General features: G+C 40.8%; 1 protein-coding gene and 1 pseudogene across 3 annotated transcripts in view; one reads left to right on the top strand and one right to left on the bottom strand.

The window, feature by feature from the left end:
- The first annotated feature begins 1597 nt into the window (after positions 1-1597).
- On the top strand, positions 1598-6232 carry LOC144459664 (macrophage mannose receptor 1-like; annotated as a pseudogene). Its single transcript, XR_013488508.1, has 5 exons — positions 1598-2411; positions 3349-3389; positions 3626-4015; positions 4467-4811; positions 4923-6232. The product of XR_013488508.1 is annotated as a macrophage mannose receptor 1-like (transcript).
- Positions 6233-6363: 131 nt separating this feature from the next.
- LOC117246152 (protein mono-ADP-ribosyltransferase PARP14-like) overlaps positions 6364-23834 on the bottom strand; it is a 19311-nt gene continuing 1840 nt past the window's right edge. Inside the window, exons 2-15 of one of the 2 annotated variants that reach the window (XM_078164073.1) lie at positions 20786-20949; positions 18461-20599; positions 18027-18263; positions 17706-17930; positions 17535-17601; positions 16858-17004; positions 16646-16705; positions 14759-14935; positions 14452-14590; positions 14291-14346; positions 12607-13326; positions 10822-10955; positions 10551-10728; positions 6364-10391 (exon numbers count right to left, since the gene is read on the bottom strand). In XM_078164073.1, coding sequence (XP_078020199.1) covers positions 10111-10391; positions 10551-10728; positions 10822-10955; positions 12607-13326; positions 14291-14346; positions 14452-14590; positions 14759-14935; positions 16646-16705; positions 16858-17004; positions 17535-17601; positions 17706-17930; positions 18027-18263; positions 18461-20599; positions 20786-20949 — 4724 coding nt within the window. In that variant the 3' untranslated portion in view covers positions 6364-10110. Of the gene's footprint in view, positions 10392-10550; positions 10729-10821; positions 10956-12606; positions 13327-14290; positions 14347-14451; positions 14591-14758; positions 14936-16645; positions 16706-16857; positions 17005-17534; positions 17602-17705; positions 17931-18026; positions 18264-18460; positions 20603-20785; positions 20950-23834 lie in introns of both variants that reach the window. The other variant, XM_033609903.2, reaches the window with a different exon arrangement.

Below are 23834 nucleotides of genomic sequence, written 5' to 3'. Positions count from 1 at the left end.
TAATGTCAGTGAGTATCATAAAACAATGAATGCACGTTACTTATCACTGATTATTTAAAAGATTTAAACAGATTGTCCATCTGTTCACACACATAATTATGAAACAAATCTATCTCCATATCATCTAGTCAGAGGCCAAAAGCGCCACCTGGGGTCTGTCTGTTCACGTGCCTTCTTGTTTTAGGGCCTAAACCTAACCAAGCCTTAACTACAGAGTTGTCATGTCATAAAACTGACTGCTTTTTTAACAGTGATTTGTAATGGAATGACGTCGTCCCGCCAAAAACAGCATCAGATCTGTTGGATTTCGAATTCCAAACAATCTGCTGCTTGTCTCATAAATTGATCACCTCCTGTTGTTTATTTTACCAGGACAGCCCCAGCAGACACTGGGTGTTCACATCATTACATGGGAAAACCTTTAAAAAATGCATGTGCAAGTAAATTAAGTATATGTAAGACATGAATTTGATCATCCCATCCACCTCTCCTCTGATCCCAGTCTAAATTGTTTCGTAGACGTGGACGTGTGAATGGCTTCCCATGTTGTACTTCATTATGTCCAGCAGATGGCAGCAGACTGACCACAGCATAGAGTCCACTCATTTCTCTGTAACTGACTCACTCACCAGTGACCTCTGACCCCACGGCTTTGTACATGTCTTTTCAAGTACTCCTCGTCATGGAAAGGTTCTCTGCTCCTGTTTAAACAAGAAGCATGATGAGTACACTTTAATATTTTGTTGTTGTGTTCCGTGGAAACTGATGAACTGAGACTTTAGGGTTGTTTTTTAGGATGATTCTCTGCTGTAGATTTATTTATTTATTTTTTTTTAAAAAAAAGCTTTGCATTAATGTTATAGTGATGTAACATTTACATGGGATTTGAAGAGATAAGTGAGCATGGACGGGGTTCTTTCCTGGAACTAATTTTCCTGTCTCTCCATCCAACACCCTTCAATAAAGACAACAAAAAAACAAACAGGCTTTGTTCTCTACTTGTTTCCCTCTGCACATGCAAAATGTCACCTGCAAATAGAAGCTATTTGAATAGACATGGAAAAATGATGTCACACTTATAATGTTAGGGGCCCAACTTGAGCTACAATGTGAGTTTTGGTTGTGTGAAACATACTAAAAAGCAGCAACAAGACCCTAAACCACAAAAAAAAAAAGAAAAGAAAGAAAAATAGTTTTTTTTATAAAGGTCCAGGGTGTAGGATGTAGGGGGACATATTGGTAGAAATGGAAAATCATATAATAAGATGTTTTATTTAGTGTATAATCACCTGGAAATACAAATCATCATGTTTTTGTACCCTTAGAAGGGGCTATTTATATCTACATATTTTACATGTACATATTTTTTCAGTTTCAAATAACCTCCGTCCATTTGTTTTGGAGAGAAGGGGATCTCTGCGGATAATTTAGCTCTTGGTATAAACCCCCTGAACGTCTGAGTCTTAAGTTGCAGAAAAAACAAGATGAGCCCACATTAGCAGGAGCTCGGTGAGCAGCCTGTCCACCACGTGCCCAACAACATTAGAGAAACACTGATTTGTAATATAAAACTGCTTTAATCAGTGTTTTACTGGTTTTAATCACCTGTTGTGTTTGTTCTGGAGAGGAGGAGACCTCTGCGGATAATTCAGCTCACAGTAAAAACCTCCTGAACAATGAACACTGGAGGAATCCTGACCTGGAGAAGCTTTCTGCAATCTGCAATCCTCACTGCTAGACACCACTAAATCCCCCTAAGTCTGACACACTGTTCCTTTAAGCTGAGTTTGACACCACAAACCTATTGAAACACATACAAATTAAATTACTGTTGAAGCAAATAACTGAGAAACATGCATTTACAGAATTTACAGTCAGTACAAGTAGTACCAGTACAAATATAGTGTACAGGCTAACCTAAAGACTTATTTATTGTCGTATAAATGGACTTTAGTTTCACTGTAAACTGATGGCATTGTTGACTTTGCCTGTGAGTGTGAATGAAAAGAAACAGAATAACAACAAAAATATGTTCAAATCATTGCTGGCATAACAATAATTATATTTCTGACAATGCAAAAAATCTATATTTTCAGAGTAACAAACATGAGTTCAGTTTATTCTCCTTATTAGTGGATATTTAGGTATGACACCTTGTTTTCTGCTCGTTGGACAGAAAACAGGAAAGTGTGTTCCTCTTTTTATTTCCTGCTGCATCATGTAAATGTGTTGTTGTCAACAATAGATCCTTTCTGGACTTTGGACATTTTTGACTTGAGTATTTTAATATTCAAATGCTGACGTCAGGTGAAGGCGGCTCAAAGAGAGCATCTACCTGGGGGACATTTTAGTCTTCATCAGCACACAAGGAGAGACACCAGAGTGAAGCGGCTGAGAGGAGGACAGAAGATGTAAGTTATGATTCTGTTGTGTCACTTTGATATATTATTTATTGTGTGTGTGCAGAGGTGGACAGAACAGTAATGTCTTTTTTTCAGTATATATTTCACATCATTTCAAATCAAATCAGATTTGCACTTTGTCTTTTTGTATTTGCCAGATTTAGCAAACAGCTCAGCTCATTTGTGACATGTTTTATAATCACAGTTTATCATTTTAAAGTTTTAATTTCATGCAAAGTTCAGCGTGTTTTACAAAGAGTGGACACAATAACAAGAACACCTGACATTATAATGCAAAGAAATCCAACAATGCTTCAATACTGTGAAGCTTTGTGAGGCCAGTGGACGTCTTCTTGCCCTGGGTTTTACCTCTCAGGCTCAGGATTTGGTTTATGGAGCTTTTTTGGGATGCATGCAACCTGCTCTGCAGACTCAGGGCTGAGAAAACACTACGTATCTTCTTCTGCATGCTTTTGGGTGTTAAATCTATATATTGAAGAAACAGTAAACAATTTAATTCTGCATTAGTAGCAGTGTATTGTAAGGTGAATATATGAAAACCAGAGAATAATAACAAACAATATGCAGGGTTGTTGTGTCGCACTATACTGTACAGGTGTTTGTTTGTTATTGGCTCAGCCTGATGCATTACATTATTTGTGTTTTATTCAAATAAGAAATTTTCATGAGCTGGAAAACAGTGACAGTTTCACAGTGTGAGTCTGTTCATGCAGGTTTCATCCTAATTTGCATATTAGCTGCTAAACATCATTCTGCTTCCTCATAAACTGGAGGGGGTGGTGACCTTTGTTTGTGTGTGTATTTCTTGTTTTTAATGGACACACAGTTAAGAGTTAAAATGTTTATTTTTTATTTTACTGACAATATTTGTTAAATCCATTGTGTTTGGTTCACAGCACACTGAAATATCAGTTTCATCTAACAGAGCAAAGATGCAGTGGAGTCTGTTTCTGCTCCTTCTGATGGGTAAGTGGATCATCTTATCACATATACAGCAGTGCTGCTGCTGCTGCTGCTGCTGCTGCTGCTGCCATGAAATGATTTCACTTAAAGCTCATTCTTATCATGAAATAAAGAGCAAATCATCCAGAAACTCAGAAATCTAAGTGAATAAAGAGGCGTGGAGTAAGTAGTAGGTGTGTACTCATGATGTTGATTTAATGCTGTCTGCTCCATCACTGCAGTATTTCCTCTGTTATTAGGTCAGTGTTCCTTCTTCATGTGTCACCTCCATGAGTACCACTTTGTTAAAGAGAAGAAGAACTGGACTGAAGCCCAGCAGTACTGCAGAGAGCATCACACTGACCTGGCCACAGTGTCTAACATGACAGACATGGAGAGACTCCGTGACTCTGCACAGAATCAAGATGGAGCCTGGATTGGGCTTTACAGCGACCCTGAAAGAAATGAGAGAGGGATGTGGCACTGGCAGTGGTCTCTGCCAGGGCTGGAGTCCAGTGATAGTGAGAGTAGATGGCATGAGGGACAGCCGAATAATTACCGTTCTACAAATGAGAAATGTGTGCTGATGGACAATCACAAATGGAAGGATGTCCGTTGTTGTAGTTATCATAAATGCATCTGCTATGATGGTGAGAATATGTAACTAATAATGTTATTATGTGTATACAGCAGATCATCCTGTCTAACAATAGTTTTCGTTGACATATACCTCCTCTTTTTGTGTGGGATTAAGTAGAAACTTGGCTGATAAGGTTAAAAAATTATTTATTTAAAAGTCAACTGGTGTTATTTTCTATTTATTTATTTACTTTTAAGTAACATTACTGGTAAGTGTGGTGATAAAATGTCTCTTTCTCTACATGCAGAAATGAATTCTAATCCAGTCCTACTTTTAATGATGTGATCCACCTTATTATATCACACACACTTTGATCTTGTAAACATGTGAACCTGCAGTGGATTCATTTGAATTTATCTCATGTTATTGTTTCACCTGTTTAAATAAGAAAAAAGGATTTTTATGAGATGAAATAACTTGTAAACAGTGTGTGTTTCTTAGTTTGTCTGTTTATCCCACAGAAAGGAAGCAATCCAACAAGACATTCCATCTGATTGAAGACAAAATGAGCTGGCCACAGGCTCAGAGCTACTGCAGAGAACATCACACTGACCTGGTCAGTGGAGACCAACAGTTAGAGGACAACGAATTCAAGAGAGAGTATAAGTCAAACAAGTACGTGTGGATCGGCCTGTTCAGAGACTCCTGGAGGTGGTCAGATGGGAGCAGTTTCTCTTTCAGATACAGGGGTCCACAGTTTAACGATGACTCAGGCAGTGAGAGATGTGCTGTGACCATGCTGAATGATGGAGGCAGATGGAGGGATGAACACTGTGATGAGAAAAAACCCTTCTTCTGCTACGGCGGTGAATATTTTAAAGATAACATAACACATGTGATAAAATATATTTATATAAAGTAATGTTACAGCTGTTATTTACACTGGCCTGTGTTTGTCTCCATTTCTTCCATGACAGATAAAGTGATCCCGACCGATGAGAGCGAGACCTCAGAGGACGCCTTATATCACTGCAGAGGGAACTAAGCAACCCTGACGAGCAGCGATGGGTCCAAGAGAAAGCCAAGAAGGCCAACAGTCCCTACGTCTGGCTGGGACTGCGCTACACCTGCACTCTGGGTTTCTGGTTCTGGGGCAATGAAGAGATGGTCACCTATAAGAACTGGGTCACAGGTGTACCAGCGGATGACTGTGACATGTCTGGAGCCATGGACAGAGGAGGAGAACATAAGTGGTTCAAAAAGAATGACAATGAGAAGTTTAATTTCATCTGTTCTACGTGCTAAACCCTCTATACTCACTGTTAGCAGGCCTTTGATTCATTTACTCACTTTGTTTGCAGTGCTGTGTTACTTTTGGAAACATTTACACTATAACATGTGTTTGTTGAATGGCATTCTGGGACATGTAGTAATCCCAACCTGAGGGGGAGAGATGTGAAATCACCAGCAGACTTTTTAACAGCAGATTTAAATAGAGAGAAAGTAGCTACATTGAAGTCAGTTTCAAAGCAGCATCAGATTACTGAGGATGTGACCCTGTGATGGGTTTTTCTGTCTCTTTATTCTGATTTAACAACACCTGAGTTATCAATATTTGTCATTTTCTGAGCTTGTTGTTGTTATATTTTATTTCTCTATCTTTAATTCATCTTTTGAGGTTGTATTTAGTTTTCTGTATAATTCACAGTGTGTATGGTCGACATCTTTATGGTAGGAACTGGAATGAATACACCAGTCTACAGTGTACTGGTTTGATTTTTCTCCCATGTATTCAAATATGGAACATTTTACTATCTTTATTTGGGTTTTGAGCAGTGATGGCCAAATGAGGCCTCATGAACCACTGTCTTTATTTTCTGAAGCCACCAGATGGCGCTGTCTGTTTAACAAAGGTTTGAAAGCACAATTTATTGCAAGTGCTTTATCTTTAAACCAAGAGTGCCATATGGTGGGGTCAGAAACTAAAGAAAGTGGTCCATGAGGCTTCATTTGGCCGTCACTAGTTTTGATCTAGTTGGTTTTATTATGTAAAATCTTTGTTTTTAATAATCACATTTTTGGAGTTTTGTGTAAACAGATAATTGAGTTCTCTGAGCTTGAATAAACTGTTAAAAGACAGAGTGGTCCTCTCTGTTTCTTTAACTAAAACTAAAGCTTATGTGGCAGGTGTGAATGGCGTCATTTCATGAAAATCGGTGCCTTTTCAACTTTGAAAGTAGCCAGGGACTAAAAACAGATTTAAGTTACAAGAAATGTATTGTGCCATCTCAGGCTGTGGAATTTCATATTTTTTTGACTGTTTTTCTCTCTTACATTTTGATAGGTCAGTAACAGGCTTGACAAAACTAAGTATGACTATATCCAATATTCCTGATTAGACACATGCAATAGATCAAATCAAATCAAATCAACTTTATTTATATGGCACTTTTCATACGACAGTAACACAAAGTACCTCACAGAGGTTAAAAACAACAAAGATCCAAAACAGAAAACAAAAAGAAATGGCACATATATGAGCAGTACTTTAGTCCCTGTTGTCACTGAGATTATTTTAAGATGTGGACTTTTTTTTCCCAATTTGATAATTTTCATTCAGATCATCAAGTGCACCCTAATTTTGCATGGTGATCAACCTCACCCCCACCAGCACAAAAGTAATTTTATTTATTTCAAATAATATTTAAGCGACTTTAATTTGATGTCATATTAAGGACAGAAAACATGGTAATATCATTAAATTGCATAATTGTTGATATTGTAATTTTATAACTTATTATTTCTTGGGGATGCAAAAGGCACCAATCCCATGAAATGACCCAATACAAACAAAAAAAAGTAAGAACAATAAGTAAAGACCTACTCTGCATATTTATATACAGTATATTGCTGCTGAGTAGGTAACACCTCTGACACACCCACCAAAGGAGAGAGAACGTACCTGCCATCCCAAACCAACTCATGAGGAGTGGAAGTAATTATAAAACCCTCCAGACACTGACCATGTGCAACACTGTATTGTGTTGTCATGGAAGATGCTCCGTACAAATAAAGTTCTTCAACACACTTGTCATAAATATGCAATTTAATGGCACTGTTACAAAAATGCAGACACTCCTTCTTTTGCTCCAGTACTCTCTTACACCATTCAAATAAAAAAAACTTGCTACTTTAATAATGTCCAAAATATCTTTAATTTGGATTCATCTGTTACTTCATCGTACAGTCAAAGAAATTCTTTACTTTTTACTTGAAACTCACTCAAAGTTGATTTTTTTAGCAATATGTTCACCAAGGGAAGTCTAGTATCAAAAATGCACTTCCCAAATAAAGTGTCACCACTTTAGTTAAATCAGTTACCCAGGCTCAGATGGTTTCACTCCTGCTCTCCTTTAGAAACATCTGTTAAAATATACATTTTTATTTACCAAAAATAAATGCTTCTTAAATACTGTATTAATCAACAAGATAAAAAAAATGACAATACAATAACCCTCAACTTGCACACTGCTAAATAGGAGATACATTACTTAAACACTAGTGATGGCCAAATGAAGCCTCATGAACCACTTTCTTTATTTTCTGACCCCACCTCTTGGTTTAAAGATAAAGGCTGAAGGACTTGCAATGAAGTGTGCTTTCAAGCCTTTGTTGAACAGACAGCGCCATCTGGTGGCTTCAGAAAATAAAGACAGTGGTTCATGAGGCCTCATTTGGCCATCACTGTTAAACACAACATTATACTGTATTACACATTTGGAGGCTATGAAATATAATTTCTGCTTTTATATCATAAGATTTATGTAAGCTGGAAAATAATAATTTCCAAGTTTCATTTCAAGGAATGTAACAGCTTTGTCCTTCAATACAAGGCTGTTCAGTACAGTGGTTATAATTCACTACACATGCCTCGTTCGAGTCTGTCAATTACATGCCTGGTCAGCAAAGGTGACATCTTGCCAATGTGTTTTTGGTGTAGAAGTGCTTCTTCTGTGCTGCTGAGAGATGAATACTGCTCACAGTTAGCTCGGGAAAACAACCTAACATTAACTGAAAGTAAAAGTCACATGTTCTAAGGTATCACTATTTTTGTACTATTTAACCAGGATCACTGTGACACCATTGTCAGCCTGGTTGCCAGATGAAAATGTTGGCATTGTGCGTCTCTGCAAACCACGAATACATTACATTTGAGCACTTTATACATATAATATCAATGTTTCTAATGTGTAGTAGTGTATGAGCTGATTTGAACTGGGGATAGTTCCATGAAAGGGGTTGCTTTTTTATCAAGACATCGCTGTGTTTCCAACAGGGATTGTGCCACTAAAACCGGGTATTTTAAGCCAAAACATTCCTCAACATAACCAAGTGGTTTTTGTGCCTGAACCTAACCACATGTTAACCAAAGTGTTGTTGAAACGTAAAGAAACTAGCTACCGTGACATCCCCCATTGGCTTGTGGACTCCATTTTGAAGCCTTGGTTTGGCATTATAGCCATCACCATCTTGTTTTTTTGGAGCCAGAAGAGACTATATCTGGGAGAGAGGCGGGTCCTGCAGAGGATCGAGGGGTGGATCTGACTGAGAAGCTGAGGACACTACTGGCAGACAGCCTGTCACTCCCGTTTCCACCGAGCAGTACGGTTCAGTTCAGTTCAGTACACATTTTTTCTGTTTCCACTGTGAAAAGTTGTGGATGGTACCAATGGAACTGTTCCGTATATCCCCATGTTTGGTCCCCCCTCTGTTGGGGTACCTAGCACACAGATCTGGTACTAAAAGGTGGAGCCGTGAACACTGCAGTCTGTTGATTGGTCAATAGCAGACAGTCACTCTGCTCAGGGCTGAGTGGTGGCTGGTAGTGATGGCCAAATGAAGCCTCATGAACCACTGTCTTTATTTTCTGATCCCACCACATGGCGCTCTTGGTTTAAAGATAAAGGCTGAGGGACTTGCAATAAAGTGTGCTTTCAAACCGTTGTTGAACAAACAGCGCCATCTGGTGGCTTCAGAAAATAAAGATAGTGCTTCATGAGGCCTCATTCAGCCATCACTAGTGGCTGGTTTTGAGGCTAATGTAACCTCTGTTCACACCGTTGAGCGCTTTACATATATTAGTGAACTGTAACTATAAAATAAAGGATGTTTTGCTGCCTCTAGCAGCAGCTGGAGTCAGAGAAAAAAGATTCACTTGGCCAATTTTAAGGTGGAACATTCACTTGTAATGTTACTCAAAGCACGATTTGACAACGTGAATCCATCAACACACCTTAAATTTCAATGTGACACCTTTGACCATTACTTTAGTTTTTATATGACATACACTTTTAGTAATGACTGGATTGTGAAGTGTTTATATATATCTTAATTTTGACCAGAAGATGTGAACTGCATTTACTGTAATCCTTACTCGGAGAGAAAAAAAGCATCGTGGAGCGTTGTTCCTGTGGGCTTCGGCAACACTAAACCCCTGAGCTTGCCTGAGAAGGATATATTGCACAAACCCACTATTTTTAGATATGCCATGGAGAGAGACTCTCACTGCAGCCTGTTTTATTTTGTTCTGAAAATGTTCTGAGGACGATAAACGAGGATCAGACTGCCCACATTTAAGGGTACTGTTTACAGTGGGAACACTAGGGTCTAAGTACCATGTCTGAAGGGTTACTCTCAGTTCCAAAGGTACCATACTGAAAGTGTTTGGTGAAAGGCTAAAGTGGCCTGTCTTTAATCATGCGCAACTTTAAGCCTGATAAAAACTTAACAAGTAGGTTATATACAAATTCACCCGCTGTACAGTTGCCACGAAGGGACATATTGGCTATAGGGAACAAAACAGTTCTTTGTACCAGGCTGTAAACATGTTTATGTCTGCTGGGCATTTTAACATCGGGGTCTATGGGGATTGACTGGCTTCTGGAGCCGAGTCAAAAGAGTCAAGTCAGAGAACTGCAGTTTTTGGCACTCCCCCTGTTGGATTTATTTTCAGGCCCAGAGGCTGCTGCTTGGTTACAACATATCTACTTCATCATAATGTACAAATGCAACACACCTGCAGTTTGCAGAAACATACAACATTTTTTTCTGGTGACTGTGTTGCCATGATACAGTGTTGAACCATGAGTTTTTTCCCAGTTTTACTTATTTAAAGGTGATAAGGTATTCTGGGTAGGCCTGGTCATCGTGGAAGATCACAAATATGGTGGGCTGTTGCTGGTTGTTTACCAAACTGTCGAAGCAGTCAGTGGGGTCTGAGCCTCGGCGTGGGGTGGCTTTCATGGAAGATTTACCGACTGTGTAACGGCCGGTCAGGACACGAGCCACATACAGCCGCTTCAGGCCTGACGCGTCTGCTGGTGAAAACCCTCTTGCTGAATACTCTGCATTGACTGCAAAGTAAACTCCCTTTCCATACGCAGCAGCTGTAACAAAATTACATAAGCAAAGACAGAATGTAAAGGAGTAGTTCAACACTTTATTCCCTTTGTTGCCAAAAGGTAGACGAGAAGACAGACGCCACTCTCATGAAGCTACTGCCAGAAGTCAGTTAGCTTAGCTTAGCATGTGAAAACATTCCTTACCATGTGCTCCTGCGTAGCTCCTGTCAAATCTGTCCTTTTCAATGCAGCTGCATGCCTCTGCTGATGTGCCATGGTAGAGAGACTTCTCCCCAAGTTCTGCTGGACCATTCTTGGCATATATACGCTGCCTACACACAGTATAGGCATGCCACAGGTAGACGTTTTGCACACGCTCAATCTGTCATCAGAAAACAATCCATTATTCACAAATCACAGTTACTACTTCTGTACTTTATGTTTTTTAATGCTGCTATGAGAAACGTGTACTCACTTTCTGAATGTTGTATTTAGCTGTTTTGAGAAAACCCTGGGCTACGGCCTGGTACTCGGGTGAGTTAGGTTGCAGCTCTACCTTTTTAAAGACTTCTCCGTGCATTGGTTCCCATTGTGTTGGCAACTCCAGGGCTAAAGTAGAAGTCACGCAAATCAATGTTATTGTTTGAGTGTTTTTAACAGATTCAAACTACAATTACCACCTCATAGTTGTATGTCTCCGCGAACCAGTCAAGTTGCAACTTGCACTTTATATCCATGTCTGTGAAAACATGGATCCTTCAAACACATCCTCTCCCCAGCAGCACAGAAGGTCTATACATCAGCACAGTTTCAAGGGCGCCTGATATTAGTGTCACTAATTCAGTATCTGACAAAATATCCCCCCTTTTGTTCCTGAGTGTCCTGAGAATAGTGTTTTTGCAGAATATTATGCTGGCACAGTGACAGTGATCTTTGACCTTTTGGATATAAAAGTAATTGTCTGAAACTTTGTCATAAATAGCATATGAATTCTTGAGATATTGCCAAAGACATGTTTTGTGAGATCACAGTGACCTTGACTTTTGACCTTCGACCACCAAATTCTAATCATTTCATTGTTGAGTCCAAGTGGACGGTTGTATCTAAAATTTGAAGAAAATCTCTTTAAGTGTTCTTGAGATATCACATTTACCATAATGCAATGAGCGGGGTCACAGTGATCTTGACCTTTGACCATCAAATTCTAATCCAATCATCCTTGACTCAAAGTGGACATTTGTGCCAAATTTGAAGAAATTCCCTTTAAGTGTTTTTGAAATATAGTCTTTACAATAATGAGATGGATGCATGGTCACAGTGACCTTGACCTTTGATGACCAAATTCTAATCCAATCATCCTTGAATCAAAGTGGATGTTTGTGCCAAATTTGAAGACATTCCCTTCTGGTGTCTTTTAAATATTGTGTTCCTGACAATTGACGGATACAAGGTCACAGTGACCTTGACTTTTGGCCACCAAAATCTAATCAGTTCATTGTTGAATCCAAGTGGACAGTTGTATCCAAAAATATAGAAAATCTGTCAAAGTTTTCTTGAGACATTGCACTCATCAGAATGCAATGGAATGCAGTGGGTCATGGTAACCTTGACCTCTGACCACCAAATTTTAGATAATCCTTGACTCAAAGTGGATGTTTGTGTCAACTTTAAAGCAATTCCCTTCAGGTGTCTTTTAGATATTGTGTTCACGACAATGAGACAGATACAAGAACAAAGTGACCTTGACCTTTGACCACCAAAATCTGATCAGTTCATTGTTGAGTCCAAGTGGACGTTTGTATCCAAAATGTGAAGAAATTCTGTTTAAGTGTTTTTGAGATATCACATTCACCAGAATGTTCAGATGGTCACAGTGACTTTGACTATTGACCACCAAATTTTAGATATCCTTGACATAAAGTGGACATTTGTGCCAAATTAGAAGAAAAATCCCTTAAGGTTTTCTTAAGATATTGCATTCACAAGAATGAGACAGATGAGGTTTCACTGACTTTGACCTTCAACCTATGAATCCAATCAGATCATCGCTGAGTCCAAGTTGACGTTTGTTCCAAATTTCAAGAAACTCCCTAAGACATTTTTGTGATATTTTGTTTATGAGAATGGGAGGAATGGACAGACGGACAACCCAGATACATGATGTCTCTGGTCATGGCTATTGCTGGCGCAGAGGCATAGAAAGATGATGGTTTAAACATATGTTACTAAATATTTAGTAAAAGTACAAAATGTGACGTACTTGATTCAGACTCGCTCCTCTTCACTTTGTACGTGATGCCTGATAGCTGGTTCGTGGCTTCTTGTGCCCTCAGGTTTACCGTCACCATCATGCCATCTGGTGCCATCATCTCTACGGACACTGCTTTCTTCTGGTAAGCCTCTTCCAGGATGTAGTTGTCATGAAGGCTCAGCTCGTGCCAGGCTTTATTCACATCCTGAATCGACCACTGGACACTGAGAGCCAACATTGCTTCTTCTTTATCTTGGAGGTCTTCGCAGAGTGCTTTCTGAACTGCTTTGTTTACAAGCTCAATGACGCTCAACACGTCCTCTTTCAGGCCTCTCAGCACATAGACGTCTCTTCCTGACCCCGACCAATCTCTAGCTTCAGCTCTAGCTGTGTTTCCTGCTCTGCTGCCACTCACACCCTCAGAACTTTGACGTCTCCTGTGCTCCAGGCTAACTCCTAAGACTTTGACTTTTGCCTGCACTGCCTCCAGCTCCATGGCATCAAGCCTGGAAAAATCACACACATCCAGCTCTCTCTCTACCAGCTGCTTCTGCAGGATCCCCTCCAAGTCTCTCTTGAAGGTCCTGATGCTATCTGAACCACAACCTATCAGATTAATCACAGCTGGTGGTGGCTTCGAGGAGATGAGGGTTTTGCCTTGAGGTGCTGAAGCTGTGGAAGTTTTTGAATGCTTGTCGTGCCACTTCTTGAGTTTTTGTTTAGCTTTGTCTAAAAACAGAACAAATATGGATGTGACACCTCATTACATCAATGACTTGAGGTCAAATATACCAATACATATCAATATGTTACAATATTGAAATGATTTTTTTTTGTCTTGTGCATGAAAAACATGCTCTGCATGGCTACTAATAATTTTAAAATTATTTTCTGTAATACTAAAGAATGATCATCAATCAGTATCTGCGACTGCAAGACAGTGAAATGTTAATGACACAGGATGTACATGACACTCTGTAATCTTATCATGAAAAATGTTGTCAGGTAAAAAGTCCTGCTTTGTTGTACAGGCCTCTGCTCTGTTTGTTTTGGGGAGAAAAAGCCCTCTGCGGATAACTGGCCTCCTGGTACAAACCTCCTGAACAATTAACCCTAGAGGCATTCTAACCAAGAAAAGTTATACCTGGTTGCAATCTGCAATCCTTGTCACTAGATGTCACTATATCGCTCTAATACTTACACACTGCCCCTTTAATCCTTTGTTAAATGTCATTATTATGGACAATTATTTGGCATTTTCTTGTTGCAGACTTCTTAATTTGAATATTTATTTACCAGAACACATGCCCTTTTCAATTCAGAAAGAAACTAAAATAGAAAAAATGTACAATTATATCTTTGTTTAGTCACAAGAAGTTAACATCCCTTTATGTGATCTAGAAAACTATTAGATGGATTGGCATGGGAGTTGCATCAGATATTCAAGGTCCCATAATTTCTACTATTTTTGGTAATCCCAATATTTAAGATAGTGCTATTCTTTAAGTCATAATTCCTTTGTAATTCATCACATCACTTTGGTTTGTGAGCAAACTAATGATATTCCCATCAGCCTCAGCTGTATTTTGTGTTTAATGCTGATTAGCAAACGTTAGCTTGCTAACAGGCTGAACTAAGATGATGAACCTGGTGAATATTACTTAATAATAGTTGGGCACAAATGGACACAAACCTCTGAGGCTGAGGTGGCGAGTGGCAGGTTGTCCAAAGCGGTTCTCGAGCTCTGATCTGCAAAAGCATATTACAGGACAAGAGCTTTAAAACAAGCTTTTCTGACTGGTTAAAATATGCAACCCATGCTAAAATGCTAGCTTTCCGAGATTTATATCTGACCTGAAAGCCTGGAAGATAGGTTGCTGGATGATGACAATGCGGATGAGCTTGAGCGAATTTGGTTTCAAGTCCATGATTGCTGAAGTCATGCCATCCAGCATCGCTTTACAAGCTTTGACAGAGTCCATGCCACCGATACCTGGTGGGATATAGAGACAATGACTGTGAATCCACATGGAGAAGCCACCAATGATGCCATTTACACTGCTGTCTTTTTGTGACCTTAATTTTGTTAAATGACAAATTTGGTGTTGACCATAATGCACAAGTAAACACATACACACACACACACGCTCACAGTACAAACCAGTGTTGATGGCTGGGAAGGCTGCTGAGTGGTAGCCTTTGCTTTCACACTGCTTCAGTATCTTTTTGCAATTGTTCCGGATAATCTGAGGGTCACTCTTAAAACTAGCATGAATGATTTCCCTGCAGCCAAGCTGCCCCGGTCCTGTGGTGCACATGAGGTCTGCTGGAAGGCCCACTGGCAAAAAAAAACAACAACAAAAACTTAAAAAGCAAATACGACATAAAAAAAACATGAAAAGCATCATGTTGGATTTGTGTATAAGATGTTGGATGGTGAGAATGTTGCCAAAATAATGCACTTAACTAGGTATCATGCTTGTATTATGCCCAGATGCACAAAAAAAAGCCCCTTGGGACCCATTAGGCCCGTTTCCACTGAAGAAGTTCTTGGTACTATTTGGGGGCAGGAACTACTACAGGAACGTCCTCTCGCTCAGCCTTCTCAACCGCTGTGTCTCCACTGAGAGAGTGGAGTAGGAGGAAGGTTCCTGTAAAGTTACCGGCCTCTGGATGTGGTGTAATCGTTGCGCGACCATTTTGACCGGGGCAACGTAGGGGCGTAGGGACGCCGTTAGCGGTGTCTGTAATAACTCTGGTCACGGTCCGTGAATTTTTTTTTTTCCAGCGGATATCTTAGTTACAACATGATTGAGCTAACTGGAGTAGTTTCATGTCGTATCCGACAACGGGAGGCATTTAACAGATGACGTCCTGATGTTAGCTTTGCTGCTGCTGTTAGCTGTCCCTGTCAGCTGATGCTTTCTAGACATTGTGATTTCCCATAACTGAATAAATACCACACATAGCAACACAAAACTGCTTTGCTAGCTCAATCATGTTGCAACTAAGATATCCACTGGAAAAAATATTTTTTTCACGGACCGTGACTGGAGTTATTACAGACACCGCTAACAGCTAACGGTTAGCCCAGCTAATCTACGATAACCATGTTATTAATTACAAAACATCACATCCCGCCTTGAGTATATCCAATCAGCACCAAGTAATCCCCAAGCCCCAGCCAGGAGTTTCTCAGGGCTGTTCTGAGTACCTACTCCGAGGCAGGGACTTGTTTAGCCCCTGTAAAAGTTCCGGAACTCTGTCCTTCGGGGGTGGTTCCTGCGGTGGAGACACACACCATCGACCCCGGCCCCGTAAAATTACCCCAAAGTTCCTGCGGTGGAAACGGGCCTATTGCCTAAACCCTACAGGAGGTCGGCCATTTTGAATTCCATGGTGATTTCTGGCATTGCCCATGTGTTGTATTTTAACAAACTCCTCCAACAAATTTCATTGGACTGGCTTCAAAATTGGTTTGTGCAAGCTTGACTACTTTGTGGTCAAAGGTTATTACAAGATCTATCTCTCACTGAAGGGCATACCTGCTGCAGAGCGCTGAATTTTGATGTCTCGCTGTGAAACACTAAATTCCTATAACTTTCGCGTAAATGGTCCGATCTGCACCAAACTTCACGATTCATTATAGGCCCACCCTGAACACATCTATATGACAATATTCCGTGATAGTCATAGCGACACCTAGTGGCGACAAGAAGTACGTCTTTTCAGACACTTATCTTTTGATTTACCTGAAATTACATGCTGTGGTCTATATCTGATGTACAAAAACATAACATATCATAAGTGTGTCCTCCAGCGCCCCATAGTGGATAGAGGAAGTGGTACAACATGTGAAATGGGTCATTCCAGCATCCACACTCGAAAGATATACCATCTCACTCCTGGTGCTTTCACTTGTTTTTTTAGGCACAAATTAAAAATATGCATAAAAACATGGATGGAGTCAAAGTTTATCTGTTGATTAATAATGTGCACACCCCCAAAACCTCTTCTGAAGTATTTCTACGGCATTTTTCAGGCTTACCTCGTGCTAGATCTGCTTGGACAGTGGGCCCCGCTGCAGTCAAGATGGCTTTGGACACACCTGTGGAGTTTGTGAACATACAGTTACTGTCGGATCTAACCTTAGAGAACATACTGGACGCAAATCTCTCAAAATGAACACCAGTGTGAGGTGCTGTCTTCCTCTACACGCATATTCAAAGTCAAACAAAACATTTAGAAAATCCACCCTACCAGATTGGTTGCTGCTGAAGTCAGTTGTGTTGATGATGGCGTCAGTGGTCTCATGAACGATGTCACCACGGACCATCTGAAGCTTGACTTCACCCAGCATGGCTGTGACCTCATCATTTGTTAGGGAGACATGGCGGTAAAAGGAAGCTAAAATCATTCCAATAAAAAAGAAAGTACAATAATGGTTTAATATTTTCAATTAAATCTGCATTAATATGTACATTGAATCACATGGCTCTATGGTTGCTCATAATGTACAATAAAAGAAAACTAAAATCTTTTTTTAGCAAACAACCTCTGTACACTACCAACCCAGCAGACAGATTAACAAATAGCTGAGGAAGACAGCTGAGCATCTAACAAGTAAAGATGCAGGTACTTCTCTACGGTCTGGTGAAAACCAAAACAGAGTTGAAAAGGAGACTGAAAAAATACTCGAAATGAATGCAATGCTGTTCCGTATCAGCTCTATATGTGAGTAGAAAATAGTTTGCTAGCATATTAACAATAACTTTAAAACTGGTAATATGGTGCTGGTTGTGTTTGGGAGCCTCATTAATGTTTTCTGCCCCCACCCGTGTGGCCTTACAATTATCATTGCAGCCTTAAAGATTGAGGAAACAAGTTATTTATCAAAGTCTTGTTCCACCTATTTAATAGAAAATATTCACATGAACCTTGGTCTGGGTTAGCATCGTTAGTGAATCCTCTGAGATGCAAACTTTCCTGGACAGACTGGAAGGCCTGTGGTGACAAAGTGGAGGGTTTATTTCCAGTTTCACATACATAACAACAAACTATGGTATTCCTGTTTTTGTCACAGAGCACCACTACTGCATTTTCTTTACCTTGCTAGATTCTTTGTCATTGGGGTGGATGACAATACGGACCAGGAAAGATGTTGTGTGAACTCGGCTCTTTTCAAATTCTTGGACCTCCTCCAGTGCAACCCTGGATGCCACGCTGTGAGGAAAACGCAGGGCTGCGCCGGTCCCAAGCACAGGGAGAGCAACTGAACTATAGCCTATGATCTGACAGGAAGTCAGAATTTTTCTGATGCCCTGTCTCAGAACCTGGAAGATACAAGGATTACCAAGGTTACGACACACCTTAAGCGAGCAGGAACAACAAAACCCGCAGAGACTTATTCACTAAATACATGATTTCACCTGGACTGCAGTTCCATGTTGGTTATTATCCCAGGGGAGGAGGTTGAGGAAGAACACTCCTTTAGATTGAAGTACAAGTAAGCCCTTCACCAGGACTGTGTCACCAGGCAGGGTTGCTCCTCCTGCTTCCTTATGAAACTTTGCAGTCATCTGAGGTCCAACCATGTTGGCCAAATAATTTCCAACACGAGTCGAGAGAGGATCATGGCCAACCATAGGGGATACCAGGCTATCCACCTAGGAGAATACAAAAATCCACTTTAATAATCAAGGGACACTGACCACCATGTTTATCCTGAAAGTTAATTCTGTAGCATTAGCTCTGTATGCAAACAGACACTGGTACCCAGTAACTACAGCAGACTAGCTTGTCAAACATCCTGATTCAAGTAGCAACATTTACATTAATGCAACATTGTGGCAAAGTTTCTCACCTGCTGGGTCTCGATGGTTCCCTGAATGATCGCTACATGGACACCATACTCAGGAGCTCCAGCAGTTGCTCCTCTTGATGTGTCTTGAGCAGCAGCACCCATCTGGGAACCCAGATTGCTTGGTGCACTGTTTCCAGTACTCATGCCTTGAAGAAACCGGTCACATGCCTCCTGCATGGCCCTCACCACGTCCTGCCTGTTATCAATCAGGATGATTTTTCTTAGACTTCTCTCTCCCTGACTGCCAAACTTCTTAACAGCAGTTACAATAGCCTCAGAGCACACAATGACAGGGACACCAAACACACCTGAGCTGATACAAGGCATGGCTATGGACCTGAACTCCATCATCTCTGCTAAATTCAGAGCAGACTGGACAGTCTTCTCCAACAACATCCTTTCTTTGCCACCTGATTTTCCACCTATAGGCCCAACAGCATGCAGCAGTTTCTTGCAGTTAAGGTTCCCCCCCGTGGTCACTACCACATCGCCTGTAGGAATCTTTCCAGTCTGCTTTATTATAGCTCTGCTCTCCCTCTGCACCTGAGGGCCACCTGCTTTACTCAGTGCAGCAGCAACACCTCCACCATGGTCCAAATCTTCATTAGCAGCGTTCACAAGAGCATCAGCCTCCAGTTTGGTGATGTCACCATGACACACCAGCACCTGGAACCCATCACGAAGGCTGTAGCTAGCAACCGTTGTGCCTCCTTTTATTAACTGTGCGCCAGATGCCAAAATTTGTCTAGTAGCATAAGGTTGTTCCTGAAGCTGTACCAGACACTTCTGAGAATGAGCAACACTTAAAATGTTCTCTTTTCCAGAAGGACTTTCAAAATACCTCACTGCCCCTGGCAGGTCAATGGTGACTTTGTCCTGAGCAAGGGAGTTCAGCAATGGACCAAGCCTATTCCTGACCTCAGTCACTTTGCTGGATGGACCCTCCAGCACCACCATGGGCCCAGAGGAAGATGTTAAAGGGTGGCAGGTAATCCCTGAATAGTCAAACGTATGCAGCTGCAGCAATTCTGGTAAGAGTTGTACTAACTCTGGGTAAGGTAGAATGACTTTGCCCTCTATGCTTGACTCGTCCAAGATAAACTGTATGACAACTTCACTCAGCTCTTCAACCTCTTTGGTGTGGCCCAGTAAGCACACTGTGCTGTCTGAGCCAAACACGACCTGAGCCCTGTATTGGCCTTGGTTTATCTCTTTTGTCTTGGACTTAAGCTTTTCCCGAAGCTCAGATGGCACAACAGAGCAGTTAGGAACGTCAATCTTGACTTCGTTGAATATTTCATGCAGTTTTTTTTCTGTGTCATCCAGTTTATCAGCAGAGAGGGAGAAGAACCGCAGCTCCGTGTCTCGTAATTCTATTTCCACCTTGTCACCAACCCCTAAAAAGTCACCTAGCACCCCTGGTCCTCCGTATGCCTTTCTCAAGAAGGCCAAAAAATGTGGGCTCATGTCAGGAACTGTCCTTTCTAACACCAAACTCTCCTGATCAGAGATCCATTCACCAGCCTTAAGAATCTCCTCTACAGAACCTTCCAAAACTAACTGACCTGCAGCTCCCTGCGTGACCTTCACTCCTGGAAAATCCTGTCCCAAACTGTGCTCAATCTCTTTCCAGAGGAGACGGAGCTTGGCCTCGCCCAGTCGACGAACACTGGTTTGCTTCTCACTCAAACTTGACCCTCGTTTGACACGCATGCCCCCTACTTCCACCAATCTCGCATTCACCTGGGAACGTTCCCCAACAACAACAGCCATCCCAACCTCGCTGTACACCTTTACTTCATCTGTGGTCTGAGGAGAGCTGCAGGACTGAAGCAAAGCTTTGACCTTGTGAGGGTCTAACTCATAGTGGCACAGGTAGCCATCAAAGAGTTTGTCTACCTCTGCTTTCCAGTTGCTAACATCATCTGCAGCACCAGGTTGAGCTAAACGGCTAACTAAAACCTTCTCCTCCTCTGGGTAAAGCTGAGCAGAGCAGGAAACAGAGGCGAGTTCTTCTTCTAGTTTTCTCCTAGCCTTTGGACATTCCTTTAGGTAACGAAGGAGGTAAGCATTAAGTTGTAGTTCGTACTCTTCACCACTTGTTGGCAGGCTTGAAGAAGAAACAATGGACTGCTGTTTCTGCTGTTGGAAAGATTTACAATACATCAAGTTAGATTTTCATTACAGGGTTATGCTGTTCAATTCATAACACTCTTTAAGGCATAAAAATATGAAGAAAATGATTTGACATCCATCTTTATCCGGTGTAGTGTAGTGTGCAACATTTACTCTGTGACACTATTTTGTAGGACTTTCCACACTGACCTGTGATGGAGTGATGTCCAGTTTTGGGCTAACTGTCTTGTTTGTAGTTGAGGTAGTGATGGGAGAGCAGGTGGCAGATCCTGGGCTGCCTCGCACAGTCAGCACCAGAGGACCTCCTGCTAACTCCAACACATGCTTTGATCTCTGCAGGACTCTTTGCTGAGCTGAAACAGAAAGGGAGACATTATTCATTACGCCTTTTGCCCAGGGACCCAAGGTGTAGAGTCTTTCAATAAAAAACGTTGCATTTAAGGACTCTGAGTCGCAAATGGGGAGAAATTGTTCAGACATGTGCTCTGGGCAACAACAATTAGACAATGTCCAATTTGTCAGGTTTCTTCGAGTGTGGTAACTCATTTATTTGAATACAAAAAACATTGTATGTCCATAATTCATCTCAGGTAAGTTTCCACATAACAGTTTTAGAGTCCATCACAGATAAGTGTCCATTTATCAATTTCAGTTTTGACACGCTACAAACTCTTCATGCTGCCACACTAAACACGTTAAAAAAAAAATTGTTTGCTTCCACCATTGCACACCTGCCACTCATCATCTGCACCTTACATAAATTACCTGCATTTTCCTTTTCAACAAACCGCATCTATTTTCATGTAGTCACCATTAGTTAAACAGGAATCAAAACAAATACTAAGAATGTTATTGTGGCTCCAACATAAGGGGTCGGAGGGCCCTGGGGAACCATGTTCTGTATAGTATATTGCTATGGCATTTAGAATGACACTACTGCAAAGAAAAAAAAATACAATAAGCCGTAAAAGAGATGCAACATCACTACAAAAAGATGCAAAATTACTTTAAAACACTACAAAGAAACAAATTCACTGCAAAGAGACAGAACATACCTCGAACATGCAAAATTGCCAAAATAAGAAGCCAAATGAGCCAAATGACACACAAAACTACCACAAAGGGCTGCAAAATAACACCAAAAAGGCAGAAAACTACTTCAAACAATGTACCTGTTGTATAGTGGGGTGTCTTGCTCCAATGAAAGGAACCACCTATTGTACAAATGTGTCACAGCTCAAGTGTCTTAGGTTATGATTTTTATGTCATTCAGTATGTTGTTTCCCGTTTTACTTTGAAACCCACATCTCCTCTCGTTTCAGATCACTTCCTGCCCCGGTGTGTTTTCCCTCCCTTTTGATGACTTCACCTGTGTCTGATTGTCTGTCTGTCTGTCCCGCCCTGATTAGCCTCACCTGTGTCTCATTATCCTGCAGTGCCAGTTTGTCATAGCTCCTTGTGTGTCTAGCGTTCCAGCCTTTTGTTTCCCTGTGTTCTTTTCATTTAGCCTGTTAACTGAGTCTGTCTCTGCTCCATCCCTATTGGATTTGTTTGCCTCCACTAATTGTCCTTCTGTTTACCGAACCTACATTTTGACCAGTAAAGACTGTGTTATTTTCCCCAAACTGTTTCCAGAGTGGTGCATTTGAGTCCACTCTCACCTGGTTCACCAGTGTTACATGAATGACCATAAAGCAACATAAAACAACCAAAAACAGATGCAAACTACCTTTAGAGCTGCAAAGCATCCACAAAGAAACACAAAACGACCACAAAACTACAAGTAAGAGATCCAACAACACTACAAAAATGACTCAAAATCACTATGAAGAAATACAAGAGGGCCATAAAGAGACTGAAAACACTGTCAAATATAAGCAAAATTATCACCATCAGAAGCAAAGGGATGCAAAAAAACATCAAAAGGGCACAAAACTACTTCAAACCGTGTAGTTGCTTCATCATGGGGTGTCTTGCCCCAATGATAGGAACCACTTATTGTGCAAATGACCATAAAGCAACACAAAACACAAGCTACAAGTAAGAGACGCAACATCACTACAAAAAGACACAAAATTACTTTAGAGACACAAAAAAATCACTACAAAGACATACAAGCGGGCCACAAAGAGACAGAAAACACCACAAAGACATGCAAAATTATCACAATAAGAAGGAATATTACCCAAATGTCACAAAAAATTACCACAAAGAGATGCAAAATGACTACAGACAAATGGAAAATGGCTTTAGAGATGCACAACCACCACAAAGAGACACATAACAACCACAAAGAGATTCAAAACTACTACCAACAGATAGAAGAGGGCCACAAAGAGACAGAAAACACCTTCAAAGATGTCCTAAATGACCACAACAAGAAGTAAAGTGACCCAAATGTAACACAAAAACTACCACAAAGAGATGTAACAGATGTAACACCGAAAAGGCACAAAACTACTTCAAACAATGTTGTTGTTGCTGCAAAATTACTACAAAAGACCCAAAATTACTTTAGAGATGCAGAACTAGGGCTGCTCGATGATGGACAAAAATCATAATCACGATTATTTTGGTCAAAATTGAAATCACGATTATGCAAACGAGTATGTTTTGACTTTGAAAACATGCTGAATTTATCATTTATATAACAGTGAACTACGCTGGATGCTTATACGTTGATAATGTATTTAGAAAAAAATACACAGGCCTAGTTGTGGCACTACATGGTGCTCTAACATTGCTAAAAGGACCAATCTGGGGTAAAATTGATTAGGGTGTATTCCTGGATGATAAAACGTTGAAACGTTCCTTGGGAAGCAACATCATGCGTATCAGATGTAGCGCTAGGTAGACAGCTTCAGCGCATACTAGCCGAATGGCTCAAACGGCTAACTCTAAGGGCATAGCGCAGAACCCCACTTAAAAGCTATTGTTTAACCCACTTCCAGTGCTCAGAATTGCACCACACTTTGGTGGTTGACTGCGACAGGCCCTAACATCAAACCAAAAGCATCGAGAACTTCTGAGGTTATCAAAGAGTTAATTTATTAAACGATTGTTCACAACTGTATTACCGACCTAGACCGAACTGCCTGCCACCGCCATCTTGGAAAGTCAATACAAGTCGAATGACGAGCGTTAGGGCTGCGCGGTATAACGGTTCTTACCAAAAACTGGTCTTTATTTTCGTTATGATATTAATTTTTCATATACCGCAATACCGGTGAATTGCCCA

This window comes from Epinephelus lanceolatus, chromosome 22, assembly GCF_041903045.1.
Source record: "Epinephelus lanceolatus isolate andai-2023 chromosome 22, ASM4190304v1, whole genome shotgun sequence".
Lineage (NCBI taxonomy): Eukaryota > Metazoa > Chordata > Actinopteri > Perciformes > Serranidae > Epinephelus > Epinephelus lanceolatus.
Note: the sequence above shows the minus strand (reverse complement) of the source record. Positions and strands in the feature narration are given on the sequence as shown.